This window comes from Strix aluco, chromosome 1 (assembly GCF_031877795.1).
Source record: "Strix aluco isolate bStrAlu1 chromosome 1, bStrAlu1.hap1, whole genome shotgun sequence".
In the NCBI taxonomy this organism is placed as follows: domain Eukaryota; kingdom Metazoa; phylum Chordata; class Aves; order Strigiformes; family Strigidae; genus Strix; species Strix aluco.
Window position 1 is genome coordinate 149,577,185 of NC_133931.1, and position 17,312 is coordinate 149,594,496.

The 17,312-nt window shown below is 36.8% G+C and overlaps 1 protein-coding gene across 1 annotated transcript in view; it reads right to left on the reverse strand.

Moving 5' to 3' along the window:
• Positions 1–4,720: 4,720 nt before the first annotated feature.
• Positions 4,721–17,312, reverse strand: part of TOPAZ1 (testis and ovary specific TOPAZ 1) — a 39,664-nt gene continuing 27,072 nt past the window's right edge. Inside the window, exons 13-20 of the mRNA XM_074849635.1 lie at positions 16,223–16,289; positions 15,040–15,211; positions 13,414–13,514; positions 9,859–10,024; positions 8,864–9,028; positions 7,554–7,757; positions 6,295–6,478; positions 4,721–5,023 (exon numbers count right to left, since the gene is read on the reverse strand). Coding sequence (XP_074705736.1) covers positions 4,810–5,023; positions 6,295–6,478; positions 7,554–7,757; positions 8,864–9,028; positions 9,859–10,024; positions 13,414–13,514; positions 15,040–15,211; positions 16,223–16,289 — 1,273 coding nt within the window. The 3' untranslated portion in view covers positions 4,721–4,809. The remainder of the gene's footprint in view (positions 5,024–6,294; positions 6,479–7,553; positions 7,758–8,863; positions 9,029–9,858; positions 10,025–13,413; positions 13,515–15,039; positions 15,212–16,222; positions 16,290–17,312) is intronic.

Below are 17,312 nucleotides of genomic sequence, written 5' to 3' on the forward strand. Positions count from 1 at the left end.
GACTGGAGTTACTTGCACAACATCTATTGCCGTTCCAGGCAGAAAAGGTTAAAAAGAGGACTGACAAGGTTTAGGCACTATCTGTAGTTCAGTGAAGCTTTAAATCAAGTTAACACTCTCACAACCCTTGGGGGATTTGCATAATTTCCATAATGTGCAGCATGTTTTTTGCTTCCCGACAGAAGCCATCAGTTATGTAAGCAAATTGGTTGCATAATTATGCAGATGAAAAAATAAATTTAATTGGTTCAACAGAAAAGCGTGTTGTTCATTTCACCTGGGATTTCTTTGAACTCGGTGAGGAATAAAATAAATTGGGAGAGGTAATCAGCAGGTGACGCTGCCAGATACCAGCTCTATTGCATAGGGTAAGTACTTTGAAATGGAGCCAGAGCACCACTTCCCCCCCTCACACAGGAATGAATTTCTACTTTTTAGCTAAAGATCTCAAAACTTACTGCTTATGAATACCACCACAATATTCCATGGGAGTAGTATTGTGGCTTTATCTGGTCTCGTTACTCCCTATCAGTTCCCAGGAAACATCCCACTGGCTCAGCAAGAGTCACAGAGACATTCCTGAATGGAAAGCTTGTTTTATACCAGATAAAATTAACATCTAAAAAAATTGCTATTTTGACTACCTCCTGTCCCCTAACAAGGGGAATTTTAAGCATCCCAATAAAGTTGCTACAAACAGCAACTGAACCATTTTCTCCTTGCTCCTTTGTTTCTGTTCTGGTGCTTGGTCTGCAGATAGTCAAAGTCCCATCAGCTTCTCCAGTCCCATCACACACAATGGCACAGAAGCTCCGAGGCCAGTAATGTCAGCATTAATTTTCTGATACTACTCATCACACTAGTCATTTTAGAAAAGAGTTATGCAGAAATAGTTATGACTGAAAAATGCAGACCTGGGATTTGCAGGAAAAAAAAAAAGATGCAAGATGTATCTGGAGAATGTGAAAGGACAAAAATGTGAACTAGTAACTGCTTTCAATGTGGCCATATTTTACTACACTGAGGAGTATGGCATTAAGATTTTGGTAATTAGAAGTTTGATTACTACACCAGGGACATTTAATTTTACTATTTCTCCTCATGTGAAACTCCCACTAACATCCATTAGAATTCTTCAGCGGACTGAGCACAGCCCACAGGCCTAGCTGTAGCCTCCACTCGAGTCTGTAGTGAAAACTGGAAGCTGGCCATGTCCACAGCTGGGAGTTTCAGCCCAATTTATTCATGAGCATTTGCTACATTATGTGCTATGATGTGGTGAAAAACTGCATACTCTGACTGATTTCACACATTCTTAACCTCCTCATGCTCTAGATTCTTGTAGTAGTTATGAGATACTAAACTCTCCACATCTACATTTGCCTATCTTCCTGCATACCTAAGAATATTAATTACAGGGATCTGAACAGAATTAGACGATTTAATGACAATACTGACTCACAGGTATTTTCAAAACTCCATATAAAGAATAAAAAACATTTATTAAAATCTTAACAACTCCAAAATGATCCCCCCAACTGCTCTTTATAAAACATCGTAAAATTATCAAGCTTCTATTGCCAACTTCTCAACTCCATCCCCAATGTGTGTTAAGAAACTCTCAAAACTATCAATGCTTTGAAATAAAATTGTGGTAAGTCTTCCAAACAACATTATTCTGTTTCAGTTACAAGCAACTATCCATACCTAACAAAAATAATCTTTCCAAAAACATACCTTGTAATCAGTGAAGAAGAAAGATTTTCACAGAGAGAATTTCTCATGCATCTAACAACATACTGAAGGAGCAAAACATTGTCTAGACCTAGCTACTGAGCGCAGTTTTTTTGCACATTTTTCTGTCTCTCTGAAAACAGGTAAACATAGATTTTATTTCCTATATGAAAAATTAAATATATCAAACGAGTGGCTTAATCTCAAACACAGAATTTCTTTCAGCTGCTAAGAAACAGTAACTTATACCTGGGGAAAAGCAAAAATACAGATATTGTCTACCGAGTCTCTGGCACTGCAGAACTGCATTGCCTCTGTTGTACTTAACTTTATTGTTTGGAACATTTTTTTATCTTTCCAGGCTTGTTTCCATCCCACACTGGAGTTTTGTCTTGTCTAGCACATGGAATTTCTGTCACCAAAATAGTACTGAGAATGTTGCTCAAGAAACCTTCCTGGTATTTTGATACACATGAAAATGACCAGATTTGTACGGTGTTTCAAGTGGACCCAGACAGTACAAAAATGTGAAATACCAGACTTAACAACTAAACGGTTGTTTAAATTGCCTACCCCTATGGTGATAGGGAGAAACACTGTATTGACAGAACACCAGATGCACCAGTTGTAGCAAAACTTCTGAGCAATGATATGGGGAGCTTGGTTTGCTTGTTAATATAAAACATGACTGAGATTGCATCCTGTCAGCCGAGGATGATACTCAGGAGATGGAGCCAAAACATTGCACAAATTTTACACAGTTCCAACTTAAGCTAGAAGGTCAATGATTAACCTCTGTCTGAAAAACAAAGCTACATTTGGAATTTTTTTCTGGGGATGATCCAAGTGAAAATTCAAGGTTGCTTATAATGGAAAAAACAATGCTGTCTCTAGAACACCCCAAGCTTTGAAGTCATACAGATTACTAAGAGAATTCTGTCCTTCCGCATCTCTCAAACAGTATTAGCCACATCTGGTACTGCTTACAGAAATGTGGGATTTAGCTGAGGTTCAGATAGCCTCTGTCTAATTCCAAGGGAGATTAAGCTACAAAGGATCTTACAAAAAGTAATTAGCAAAAATGACTTACTTTCTCACTGCCAGTTTTACTTTGTTGAAACCTTCCAAAATTGCTCTTGCCCACTAATGCTGGGGTGGCTGGAAGAACAACAGTTTAGATCCCTCATCTGAAACCTGATCACTTCTTATCCAGTCTTTCAGCTAATGGGAAACGAAGCAGCAGAATGCTACTGGATTTGACCAGGTGAACAACCTTACAAATAGCAGAGCCATCCTGGTGAATACCAAGTGGTGGAACCCAAAGTTTGTTTGAACTAGTGCCAACTGTTCTTCAAGAATTCTGAGGTAAGGGGCTTTTAAAGAAATGCCATCTGATTGTTAGTACTGAATCTACCATTTTTTAAAAGGAAAGCACATGAGATACCTACTGAAGAACGATACCCTATGAAAACACAAGAGCCTCTATTCTTTCATTTTTCTGTACAGGTGGCACAGGAGGAAGGCAGTGATCTTGGCGGTCATCATATTCAATCCTTTCTCTTCCAGCAGCAACTCCCAGACAGACTGGATGAAAAGTGGTATCAAAAAGGGTCAGGACCCGACTCTGAAGAGGATCAGGAATCTAACAACTGTCAATCAGATTAATAACAGATTAATGGCATGAACCTCAAGACTAGAGTGTCTACGCCCCCAAACAAAAAAACATGGACATCCCTCCAAGACCCTTCACAACCATCCAGTGCTAAGATCCTGATGGCTTTCATGATTCAGAGGCGCAAGGGACACCTGCAGTAACACTGCTGGAACTGGGAACAGACTCATGCTGCCCCAAAGGAGGGAAAGATTTTTCAAACATTGAGGGCTTATGCCACCATCTTGATCTCACTTACGACAGAACAGCCTTAAAAACCCATGAACTTCTATACCCAAGAGAGCAGAAATTTTCATCACAAAAAACCTCTAAAGGGGATGGACAGCAGGACCAAGAGAGATGTATTAGTGGCATGTTTGTGAAGGTTTGTACTGGAGATCTAAACTAACACTACAGAAGTGGGGAGCTCAGGCAAGTATCAACTTTGACAGAGGTCCCACTGATTTGTCACAACAGTTTTCCAATAAAAAATGTCTGGTTCTTCTTACTCAGGCTGCAGATCAGTATATGAAGTGTGGCTTACATAATTCACGCTCCGAATCTGATTCAGGATTTGCAGGTGGAAAAAAGAATTCCTGAAGAACCAGGAATGCTAGAACCAGCTTGCTACAAGCCTCCATCTCACCATGCAGTTGGCAGAAACTAAAAAATGGGCAAAACCTTCCTTCTAAGAACACAATCAAGGGAGAAACTAAGTTTTCCTTATCAGTGGAAGTATGCATATATACAAATGTGAAGCCATATACAAGTTATTATCAAGGCACAACTAAACCTTCAGCTGTGAGCAACTTGTGTAGACTCTCTCAGTTATGCAAAGGAAGGTATCCTAAGTCTGGCATGTCTCAAGTGATTTTGAAGTTAAGTTATTCCCAGTGCTTTTTACTCAGTTTTTGGAGTAAGAAAATTAAGATCTAAGGGGCACACAGATGGGACAATATCCTCACAAGATACTGTGAGGAAGACAAAAGGAAACATGTATTACTTCTACAGACTAGGAAGTAATGTGAAAAAAGTCTCACTCAAGAACAGCACTTAAACTCAATCAATGCACTTATATACGATCACCTGCTGGGAAAAGAGTAACAGTTAGTGCTAGATTCTCCATAAAAAAGGAGAATGTAGGTTCTGAGGCTGCAGCTTCCTCCTCATCTAATGATGCCATTACAAAACATTTATGTAAGTCAGTGTGACAATCTATACAGTTAGGGAAAAAATTACTGTTTCTGTGCTATCTGCATTATCATCAATATAAGTATTTTAGAAACACAACTTGAGTTTGAAGCCTTGCTGTAAATCAGTAAGGCACAGTCTGAACACAGTGGGAACTGCCTTTATTAATCTGTATTATTTTCAACAATGACTGCTTTAACCATTAAAACCCAAAAATCTTTACTATTTAATGATTACTGAAACAGCCAGACCTTCCCAGCCCATTTCATATTCTCCTGAAGCCATTTTAGAGCAGATGTATGCTCCAAGCTGTAAACTTCTTCCATATTAATATTCATTGTCATATGCTTAAGAAAAAGCTTTGGATCAGATACACGAGCAGCCAGGATCAGTCTCTCCACTGCCGCTTGATAGTCACTGTTATTCTGAACTGTCTGATCTTCACATCTGTAAGTGAGTTTCCACAAATACAAAATTAGGTACCATACAGGCCCTGTGTCACTTGTTTGATGCTTTATAGTAGCAACAAGATTACAGAAACGTTAAAATAATGCGCTGTGTTTGCATCACTTATAACAGATTAATTTCTAGACAAATTTAGGCAACTGTTCTGAACAATTAAGAACTTAGAAAAAGTATATTTTAAACATATTTTATGGTAATGAAAAGTAATAGAATTTAATGCCACTGCAAAGTAGGTCTGCAATAGTCACAGCATGTTTCATGAAGAAATGTTTAACTCTGGGCTGGAAAATTCAGTAAAGAAATGTAAACCATTTTATGAATTGGATGTACCAAGAATTCAGGTACATGCTTGAATCCAAAAAGATTACTCATTTTTGGCATGTAATCACTTTTGGGAAAAGGATGTGCCTAAGTGACATGCCTACATTTTTGCAAGTGCAGAACTTACTCTTTAAGCAAACAAGCAAAGGTACAATAGCATACACATGAAAATGAGATAAAAACCTTCTCATTTATCAAAAGAACAAAACTAAGAGATGTATTCCTTGGGAAGGAAGACAGAGTACTCAAGTTTGAGATGCCCCTGTTCATCCTTCTTAACAGCTTGTTAATGTAGCTTTTCTATGAAGTTCCACATTTTGATGCTGAGCCAGTCAATCTCAGAGAAAATGGGGTCTTGAAAAATAAATTATAGGGATAACCTAGTGACAGTGGTTGGTAGCTTATGGACAAAAGGAAAAAGCAAGAAAACACATTTTTATCTGAAGGTATTAAGACTCACAGAAAAAGGAAAAAACCCATAACAAATTTAATATTGAGATATCCCCTATAAAGAGAATCAAGTAAAATAGCTTCATGTACTTTTTAAAAAACAGCCAAGAAATGTTAGAGTTGCTTTTTGAAAGGAGTAACGTTTTGACTCTGCCCTTCTGCTCCACTGCTTAACCCCAACACAAGAATCTACACACCAAAATATCAAGCTATCCTGGTTTTGAAAATACAGTACACTCTTAGTGCAGTAGGCACATTCAATTATGGAACATAGACCAATGTCACTCTGGAACAATTACTTTTCTGCTATACATGTAAAAATAATAGCAAAAAATGCCCAAACATTTACTGTTCTATAACCAGACTAAAAACAAGTTTAAACCAAACATTCTCTTTCCCAGCCAATGGAAAGTAAGATCTCTCATTAATTACATGATCACACAGATAAGTACAATCAAAATGGTACATATCTGACAACAAACCTTTTCAGTATTATTTGAAGAGTCTGATGAGTAGCGATTGGACTTTGAATATCACAGGCATTTGAAACAAGAAATATTTCAATGGCCAACAGCATCTCAACCTCAGACAGATAAGATGGAATCGTCAAAAGTTTCTGATATAAATTTCCCTGCACTGGTGGGTAGCAACCCCATGATAAAGCACCTGAGAGTAAATGCAGAAACGTAAGGAATTAGGATTACAAATACTGAACACAGATCTGTTTTCTTCAGTACGTGGCTAAGAATGTGGAAAGAAAACAACCCCAAACTCTTAATGGATTTTACTATTTCACCTGTGAGATGGCCTGATTTGAAAACAACAGACAGTACTCACTCATAATATTCACTGTTGTAAAATGTTATTTTTATCAATGAATATTATCAGCAATGATTAAAAACCTGTCAGAAGTCCAGGGACTCCAAGTGCGTAATAATGCAAGTACAATTTAGGACAGGTCAGACCAGCAGCTCTATTAACTGACCACAGTGAGAGGACATTTGAAAAGCATCTCCCCCTTTGCTCCTCTGTCTTTTGCCAAGTGATCTCAGAGACCCAACCTATACAGCATTTCATTAAAAAAAAAAAAAAAAAAAAAGAGGTCAGGAAAACAAATAATTTCCAGGATGGGAGGGATGGACTCCGTAAGCTTGCTAACCGCCACAATTCCAAGACGGATCACACAGTAAATAATGTGACAATATGGAGAGATGGCTCTTGGTAGACCCTATCAGGGCAACACACCCAGTGTTATCTTAGCTCAAAAGTGGGGAGCTGAAAACACTCACAGACTGTTAGCTTTTAGTTGAAAGGAATTTTCTTTTAGTTAGGATAAACTTCTTAGCTAGACCTCTGAAATCTTAAATATTAATAATTTTACCACCACAGCTCTAAACAGAAGTATAAAGAAATCTAATTTGCCTAGATGAGAAAGTGAAGATGATGCACTTTTAAACCATTTCAGGGTTCACATTTTTGAAAATCTGAAACTGAACATAAAAAATTAATTTCATCAGAATTACATTCATTTCATGCCAGGTAGTACACACTCATTTGTATTTTCAACTGTCACTATTTCCCAAGAAACATTTGGTTACAAATAAATTCCCGAGTGTGACACAGAAAGCACTGTTTTCATCTTACAAAGTACTCTTACCTGTTTCTCCCCAACATACTGAGCTGTTATAAGCATGTTATCCAAAGAACATAAGGGAAAGATATTGTTTAAGAACCAACTTACTTTTGTAATAGGTCCTAGCTTTAGACCACAAGGAACTTCTTCCCAAAGCTGTGATTAATCCTCTAAGTAAAAAAAAATCAATAGCTATGTTTTTTGAAAGCATGAAGTCTACTGCAGAAGATGAGACTCCAAGGTTCTTGCTCTCAAAACAGGCATTTAACAGCTTGTTAAAAAGGCAGCTGTACTGAGAAACAGCTACAGTATCTGAAATGAAATTAAGAATATTAACTACTGAATTAAGTAAAATACAAATCTAATTGAAGAATTGCTTCTCAATCAGTACCTAAATCAGGACTCTTGATTCTATCAGCAAAATGGAACAAAGTTGAGATAACTTGTGATAATGCTTTATTCACCAAAAGTCTTTTCATAATGTTAGTTCATTTACGTTGTGAAAGAGAAGTGTTAAGGTCCAAGCAGTAATTTGCTGCCAAAAACATCAGGATCAGATAAACACACATTCACCTGCCCAAGCCTATAAATGCAATCTTCACCTGATCTCTCAGACTTAAAATGTGCATGAATAAAATCACCTTGGTACTTCAAGTTCTGCTTCTACTCTTACTCTGAACTGTCCCTTCCTCTCAACTGTCCCCTTCTTGGCAGGACTGAGTAGCCTTGTATCCACCTCATGCCTCAAAGGACTAGATCCTTTTAGGATTCTCTAAGTAGAGAGTCTTCCAACTCAGCCCTCCTAACCTACCTAAAAGTACACACTGGCAACAGGACTGAGACCTACACACAGCAGTCAGCAGAGGTTTTCCTCAGTGCAGCCTAAGTAACTACACATCAAGTACCCATCAAAAATTTGCCAAAGAAATTGAGCCCAAAAGAGCACTTGGTTTTTAACATGGTATGTAAAAGAAGCTAGGTTAGCTGGCTCACTTACAGAAAAAAAACAATGCATTCATCTGAGGTTAAGATAAAATTAATCACCCCAGTGATATCCCTATTTTAGCCTATGGTACAGACTGTGTATGATCCTTAAAAATGTAGTGGGTCTTTCCTGTTGCCCTATGTAACTGAGCCAACTGGAAAAAGAGGACAGGTGTATAAACTCCGTGCATGTGTGTGTGAGTGTACATGCATGTGTGTGCGTGCATGTGCAGCAAGAGCTGCAGAGCACAATACATATTTTAACTGACATTACAATACATATTTTAACTGACACTATGCTCTTTGGAAAAAAAATGGGCTTGTCTAAAATGATCTTACTTCTTCAACAAATTTTAGCTGGGAAACAAACAGAACAGTACAGAATCATCCATTAAATTTTTAGCTCTTAACACACTACCTTTTTCTTTACTTACCAGAATGATTTTGAAAACCTGGTAAGTTCTGCAGAACTTCAAATGCCTGCCTGTATAAACTCTTCCTCAAGTATTTGTGCACTAGTTTACATAACAGATTATGTCGATTGAGGATGTCCATTTTATCACAGGGCCACAATGGTGCATTTGTGGTCCACTCTGACTCTGTGGCAAACAACAGTGCAGTGTTACTTCTATGAACTGAAACTGCTCAACACTGAGACTTTTGGCCATTAGAAATATACTGTAAACTGCAGCAGAAAACAAATTTCAGAATTTCTCAGAAAATGCAGTTCTAGTTGTTATTAATTTGTTCCTTGTCACCAGTACTTCTCAGTTGTAAAGAACCACTTTTATTAAATATCACAGTAGTAAAATGGACTGTCACATATATAAGTATGTACATAAATATGTATGTATCTATGTACTTATATAAAATTGAATAGCAAATTTTAGATCCTCAGTATTACTTTACAGAACACCTTCTATTCTTGTTTACACTTTTGAGTTTCTTTTTTCAGCAGATCAGAATTTCAGAAAGCCAGTAATTATGTGTTATTTAATTGCAGAAATATGGTGCTATTCTAAACCTATTTTACTAAATGTGGATACTGTGAGGGGTAAAGAAACACCACATTGACCCAAGCCTGAAAATTTTTTGACACTGAATGTCACCTGGCTCAAAGGAAATATACATGGGGCAGAGTCACTTTCCAAGTTGCACCCTTTCCTTGTTATGGTAGGCTTTTGAGTAGAATGGTGCTGATGGCAGACTACTGTGAAAACTTTTCTGAAAAAAATTTGGTATTAGTCATAATATTTCTTAATACATATCAAGAAGAATACTAACCAGTAAGATGTATCACATTTTTTTTGTTCCAGTATTAACTTTATTTAATAACACAGACCAGCTTGTACCTTTTATCTGAAATCTGTTATAGAAGGGGACTGTTCAAATTTAAGTCAAAACTCAGTTTTTTGTAAGACAAGCTTACCTCTCAATACCCGTGTCGCTCCATCCAATCTTCCAGTTTTAAGAAAAATTTCTGCAGCTTTATTAACAATTTGACATCTTGATGCTAACCTCTCTGCACCTGTAAATCCTTTCAAGACTGTAAAATGTATCTGTAGCTGATGCAATTTATCCAAAACCTTCCTTCCCTAGCATAAAAGGGAAAGGGGGAGGGTCAGAGAAAGCAATGGTATCAGTGAACACAGAGTATATTTACACAAAATACAGTGGATTTACTTTGGTGATACAGATTTATAGGCGTCAGTTTAGTTATCCAAACTGAATCAGGAAAAAAAAAGAAAGTATAGTAAAATTTCTAATGAATACTAAGTTAAAAATCGTGGTCGTGTGTGTGCACGCGTTGTGGTGGCAGAACAAGGGTTGCGGAGGTAGAAGGAAAGGGAGGTTTAGGAGAACAGAGAAGTTGACAGAAAATGAAACTTACTAATTAAGAAGCTAATTTTTTGAAAATATTTTATGCATATGCACATACATACCGTGGACTGGCATATGCTCAAAACTGGAGACTTTTGAAGGCCTACAGGTATCTACAATGGTTTATCTCAGCACAACAGATAAAAGAATACTAACTATGTCATTGCAGTTAACATTTAAGGTGTAAAGAACCCATTCAGGTTTATGTGGTTGAAGGGAAAAAACACGTACCAGAAAGACTCAGGTGAAATTCTGACAATAGAAACTTGAAATTTAAGTGCAAACCAGAGACAACATACAAAATTAAGGAAGATCTGCATCTATTCCATCCTTCTAGCAGAAGGAAGGGTCACTAAGAAGTAGGTCTTTCTGGAAAGCATGCAGCTTTAAGCACAAATGATCTATAAAGGAAGGGCACCCAAGTAAAATGCAGTTGTGGAATGAGATCCTTAATTGGACAAGAACCTCTGTCCAATCTTCTGAAGTAATAAGTAGCTGGGTAAAACCAAGCCACAGCAAAGTCTTTCAAGATACAAAATAGTTAAAACAGGAAGTGGATTAAATAATTGCCAAAGGAGCATTAATGTTGCAGGATTCTCTACAAGTAAATATCGAGAAAGTAGTCTAGTGTTGCTTGAAGAGCTGTCTCCATGGAAGACCTAGTTGAAGAGCTGCCTCCATAGAAGACCTATTCACATGTATCAGATTTGCATTTGAAAAGTACATCCGTTTTATGAACTTTCCTTAGCTCTTGCAAAGAATATTCTCTTCAGGACCAAGGAGCATACATACTTTACCCCTGAGAGCCACCAAGCATGAAAACCATGTGATAAAGAGGTCATGAAGGGAAAGTGATCTGAAAAGCACATCTAGAGCTTTAGGCAGTCCAACATATTCATAAAACGGCATAAGGCACGTCCTAAAGCCAAAATTACTTTGGGCACAGCAGGAAGAACAAATCCATCACTGCCTTATTTTCTGGACCACTTTTTGGAAGAAACAAGACACAGGATCAAGCAGATACTAGCCCACAACCACAGTATTAGGGACTTATCCAATACATATAATGGAGTGAAACTGGTTGGAGAGAGGTAGGAATGACAGTTCTAGTTCATCCCTGAAGCAGGGATCAATTTGGCATCTGCCAGTTCTGATAAAAATCATTCAGAGCACAGCCTCATTCACCCTCCCATATGGCCAACACAGGTTGTGTACAAGGCTATGGGTGAGGATCTTGGTGAGCAGTCTGTTGAGAAGTGGTTTGACACCCAACACAACATGTCTCAAAGAAGCAATGATCTTTTGCTCTAGACATGAAAAAAAATCATAGCATCGTAAGAACTGTCTACTTGCAGTAATTCCTGTTATACAAGAGAAACACTACACATGCTTTTGACACCTTGCACCTCTGAAATCAGGACATGAAGATGAACCTCCTTGGAATATCAGAGGTCCTGCAACCCAAATATCAGGATCTCCCTTAAGATGGATCTGCAAAACTGCTACAATGTCTGAAGGCATTTCCCTACAAACACTGAATACATGCTGTCTCTGCTGAAGAAGACAATCAAAATCCAAGCCAAACTAAGCTCTGTGATGTGTATGTGAGCACTGACCACTGCTCAATGCCACAAATTTAGACTACCTATTCTATGGCCAGGAATATCTTCACTGTTCTAATGGCTGAGTTTTGTGGAACAAAAAATGTTTAAAAAAGTTCTAGTGCAGTACTACAAAAATGCTAATGCAAAGACCATCTCTCCTTCCCTTTACTCCTCAACAGTACCACACTGTGCTGCAGCTTGATAGGGACCTGCTAAAGATCATTCAACTCAGCAAGCTGATGCTGCAAAATTAATGATTCCTTAAAATGAATGTATTGCCTCTAGACTAAGCACCTCTTATCAAATATCTGCTGGGACTTGGGTTGACCCTGGAAGCAGACTGAGCAGTGCACTGGTTTTGCATAACAAAATTCCTGAGGGTCATCACCTAGAGACAATAGCGATGCAAACTAGAAAGGGTTCCTCAACGATAATTCACAAAAAAACCCAAGAGACAAAAGGGGACAAGGAGAGCGTTTGCTTTTGTTCACAAAAATACATGCTATAAATCACCTTGTATGGGATGAGGAAAATCCCCATACAGCATAATCACTAGTTGTAAAGATCAGGGCAATTGATACAAAGTTAAGTTCAGAATATGATCACTGACCAAAATACACTCCAAAATCATTGGTGGTTTATATTATTTCTTATGCTGTCACTGGTCATGTTGCATTGTATAGGAGATCCAGCTTGGTATACACTGCTTTCTTCCAGGAAAAAAAAAAAGACGAATTTAACGTTAAAACGGATCTTGCTGTAGTGAATTTATGATCAATACCGTATGAGGCCTAAAGAATGTAAAACATCCAGTGAAAGGTCTAGTCTCTTAACTCTGGCCCTCTGTAATATTTGACAGCAAAGAAAGGATTGTAAAGGTCCCTTCTTTGTGAGGTCCGAGCTTTTGCAAGATTCGCAGATCTTACAACCCTAAATTCAATGGAAGAAAAGCACTTCTAGTGACGTTCTGGGGAATAAGCAGTTCACCAAGTGCAGTAGCAGCCTTGCTATACTTCTCTCCTGTCTTCCTGGCCTTATCCATTCCATTTGAGGTCAGGTTCAGAAGCATCAGTGCAGGAAAGGGCCCACTCAAACTTCTCTAAATATTGCTTGAGTTGGGAGGTCTCAAAATACAGCAGTATTGCCAGACAGAAGAAAGTGACATTCTGGGAAACAATCCCACCAGCCCCTTGCCCCAATATCTCAGGAAGAACTGTCTCCTAATCCATATTCATCCTTAGCTCAGAAAAGTCAAAAGCTGAACCTGAACAAATCAAGTTTCTAGGTTGCAAGACAAAGTTATGATGAGCTCCATAGCAGATTACTGCTCAGAAAGGCACAATAAAATGCTTTGATCCAGCTGGACAATTAAGAAGTACTAAAATGGTGCGGAGGCAGGTAGCACATCCAGCCATTCAACTAGAGAAACACAGTTTAACATCTAGAAAAGAAATGACTCATTCTTTTTCTTCCAGTCAGGTTCCTATAGTCCAGTATACCTTTATCCACTTCAGTACTTTGTGATAAGAACACATTACACTTATCCCAGTCCTTCCAATGAAAATTCTATCTGCTTCATTATGTTGTGAATTTTTTATTACTGGAAAGAAAAAAAAAATTTTTTTTAAATTTTACATGTAAATGCAGTACACACTTGAAAAACAGTCATTGTGAAAGTATTAAATACACTTTCTGAAATATTTGCCATTAAAAGTAGAAACTTTCCAAGTCTTAACACCCGAAGTAGGGTAAATAACTGTAGTTTATTCAGACACTATTTCATAGTAGTCTAATTCATCCATAAGATGCTTAGTCATATAATGGCATAATTTAGTAACATCATTGTTTGTAAAGTAGGCTTTGCATTTTCTGGCACCATGAAGAACTGCTGGCAATTACAGAACTGAGTAATTACAAGTTTTTCCAACCATATTATACAACCACTTTGGAAGTACTGTTGGTATTCTAGAGCAGTGGTCTCCAAAGTGGTGTCAGCACAACTCACCATTTGGAAGAAAATATTTTTTTTTGTACCATTAAGAAATAAATAAAACAAAATATTTTAAAAACTAGTGTTTATTTCATCTTTATCTCATCTTTTTAATTTCTGTTTCTCTGTACATTTTATAATGTACTTAATATATTAGTGCAATAGTACATGTATATAATTTATAAATAAATAAATAGGAGGTGAGTGCTCAAAAATTTTTTACTGATAGAGGCCCCTATCAGTTTGGAGACTACTGCTCTAGGGAAGACAAAGTTCCAAGCCCCATCAAAATCTTCTGTGTTACAACTAGAAATTGCAATAGCTGTTTTATAATACGAAAATCTGTGGTCAGAAAGGTCATGTCACATATCTAGAATAAATATTCATCATGTCTTCGTAGTTAATACAGGTTGAAAAAGATCTGAGTCATCCATTATAAAATGTTTTACTATCCCACTGACACCTCACTGAGCCTCAGTTTTCTGCAACCTTATTAGGAAGAATGATACAGATACGTAAATGAAGGGGCATAGGGAGGAAAGGGGTAAGAAAACCTGCCAGAACTATTAAAAAACTAGGTGTTTCATGGACCCAGCCCTTGCAGAAATTCTTCGTTCTTTAGAGAATGAAATAATTCTGAAAATCCAAATTACTAAAAAAAAAACCCAACCGAAAAACATGATATACATGATTTAACCATGTTCAGTGTGTTTTGAAATACACAAATATATATATTTGTATTTATAGTTCTGAAGTTTATTTATGCTATTAAGAGTGTGACACTTCATATGACAATATTTAAATACATTTGCCTTTGTCCTGAGAATAGGACATTCTTATTAAAAGACCACCAATTTTGGTTTCTTTTCTTGATTTCACAAACCTCATATATTCTTCTTTCAGAAGTTTCTTTGGCTTTTAAGTGTAAGCACTGTGGATTTTACTTCTACTAGAAAATGGCTTCTATCGAGCATTTTAGCCAACTGTATTTGCACCTCAAGAAATTCTGAATATTGTAACATATAAAATTAACTAATACTCAGAAAACAGTATACAAATTTGTTTTTTTACCTCTTTTAAAAACTCTACAAAGAACGGGGATGAACAAAAAGCATTTCTTGCATCTTAATTTTACCTGCATCAGCAAAATCACAAAAAGGAACTTCTGGTCTGTCGTTCTCAGAATCTCTGGTTAGTATTTCAGCAATACATAAAGACAATTTCTGAAGATCAGAAGATTCACATCCAGTTCTTGCATTAACGTACAAAGCTCCCAGCTTAGTCCAATCACTTTTTTCCTTGCAATGCTGCAAAAAAGGCAAGGGATAAATATAAGCCAACCTGCTTCCAGAACACCAAACAGAAAATATATTGAAATTTGAGAAACACCTGGGAGAGACTTAAAGCAGAAAAAAGATGCAGATGAAACACTACTGCCAAGAATGTCCATGTTCAATATGCCACAGTAACATGTTGCCTAACTTGCATGGACTGCTGTAATCACTTTTGTCCCTCAAGAAATTAAAAGTCTTTTTCCATTTATGTCATGACCCCAATTGGGGAAGTTCATAACTTATTCATCCTATTTAATAACTGGCATTCATCCAGTATTTTGCCCTTTTTTTTTTTTTTTTATGATGCATGCCGAATTGATGGTTATTTTCTGTATGAATTAGTTTTTTGCTTGCCAGATCACTTGATGACTTTGGCATTAAAGGAGTAAATATTCAGTCCTGGTTCTTCCCTTCTTAAATTTTGGTCTCAGGATCTGTGCAGCATGTGATAATATATAAACTATATGATAATTGTGCATAATAAGTAATCTGTCCTTGAATATGAAAGATGCAAATGTCCAATTAAAGAATTTTTTATAATATTTTCTTATTCTTTAAAATACCTTCTTAGTGTTGCCAATTATAGCCTTTTACAATTATGCCTTGAATTCTATCTGCTAAATAATACATTAAATTATTTTTTTGGTGAGGAATGATGTACCACTACCAATTACAAGCACAACAAATGTAAGGCATAGGAAATAATTGCTTGAAGTTTTAAAATCTTTGAATTAGATGCAAAACCAAGATAAAAGCTACAAGTATATAAATTAAAATACTGACATCACAGAAAAGCCAAAGATAGTTTTCCCCTGCACATCCTTCCCAAACATGGCTCTGCATAAAAATATTTTATCATAATCTCAATATACTTAATAATAAAGCCCATTAATTTTAAATGATGTAGAAATTGCTATTTCTTGTAGGTTTAAAAGTAGTCATGGTTAAGTATTCCAACAGGCTTGAAAAATGCACATACTGTACCTGAATTTCAGCTACTACCAAGCTGAAGTTAAAAAGCCAGTTCTTTTCAAGATGGCTTTCCTGAAATCTTCCAGAAGAAAAAATATTAATACTTAATTTTAACACATCCTATTGAACTGAACTATGTACTAGCAGAAAGTGTACAACAAACTATCATATATGAACTAAAAGCTGATGTGATTTTTGATCCTATTTACTACACACTATTCAAACTCAACACTGAAAACAGACATTTACAGTTATGTCAAGAGAAGTCAGTACCTGTACCAAGCAAATAATTGAGCAGAGCTATTTTCACAGAAAATATTCCCTTGTCTGAGTACAAGTGTAACTGAAAAGATATGAACAAGACTTGCAATCCATTAAGTAAATGCAGAACTGTGTTGCATGTGTTTCTGACATAAAAGTAAGAAAAAAAGTTAATTACATGAAAAAAAGTGCTATTCAGCTTCAAATATCCTGGAGCATAATACTTTATTCTGATGCTGCCACTGAAACAATGGATACATCTACCCAGTGCGATGCTATCATGTTGAGATACATGAATGAGCTAATACATGTAGTTGAAGTAGCAGAGCTGCTTAGTCTTCATAGATACAGAATGTTTGTGCTGAAAATACATACATACTGAGGCACCCTGGAAGGGGTCATTCCTCTGTGAATCAGATTCCTGATCTGAAAAGTGATAAAAATTACCTCCAACATGTGCGGTAAGTTGCACTGGTAAAACACTGAGATCCATGGCTGAAAGGTACAATATGGGAAAAGCATGAAAAGCAGCACATAATTTCTACAGTGCTTTCACTTGAAACAGTGATGGCTTGTTTTCACACAGTAGATGCTGCATATTTGGTTTCCTCTAAGAATCAAAGGTTGTTTTATGAATCGCAAATTTAGTTTCTCAACTTTTGTGCATGTATATGATGCAGATGATAAAAAAAAAGGATCACAACCTTGTGCAAGTGATAGGGAGACATCAACGCAGTTTTGGAATAGATTTGGGCTGTGATTTCACATTTTGCCCAGTATAATCCAGCATTACTTAAAAAAATGACCCTCCTCCCTAGTTGTGTTGGCGCAAGTGTTTATG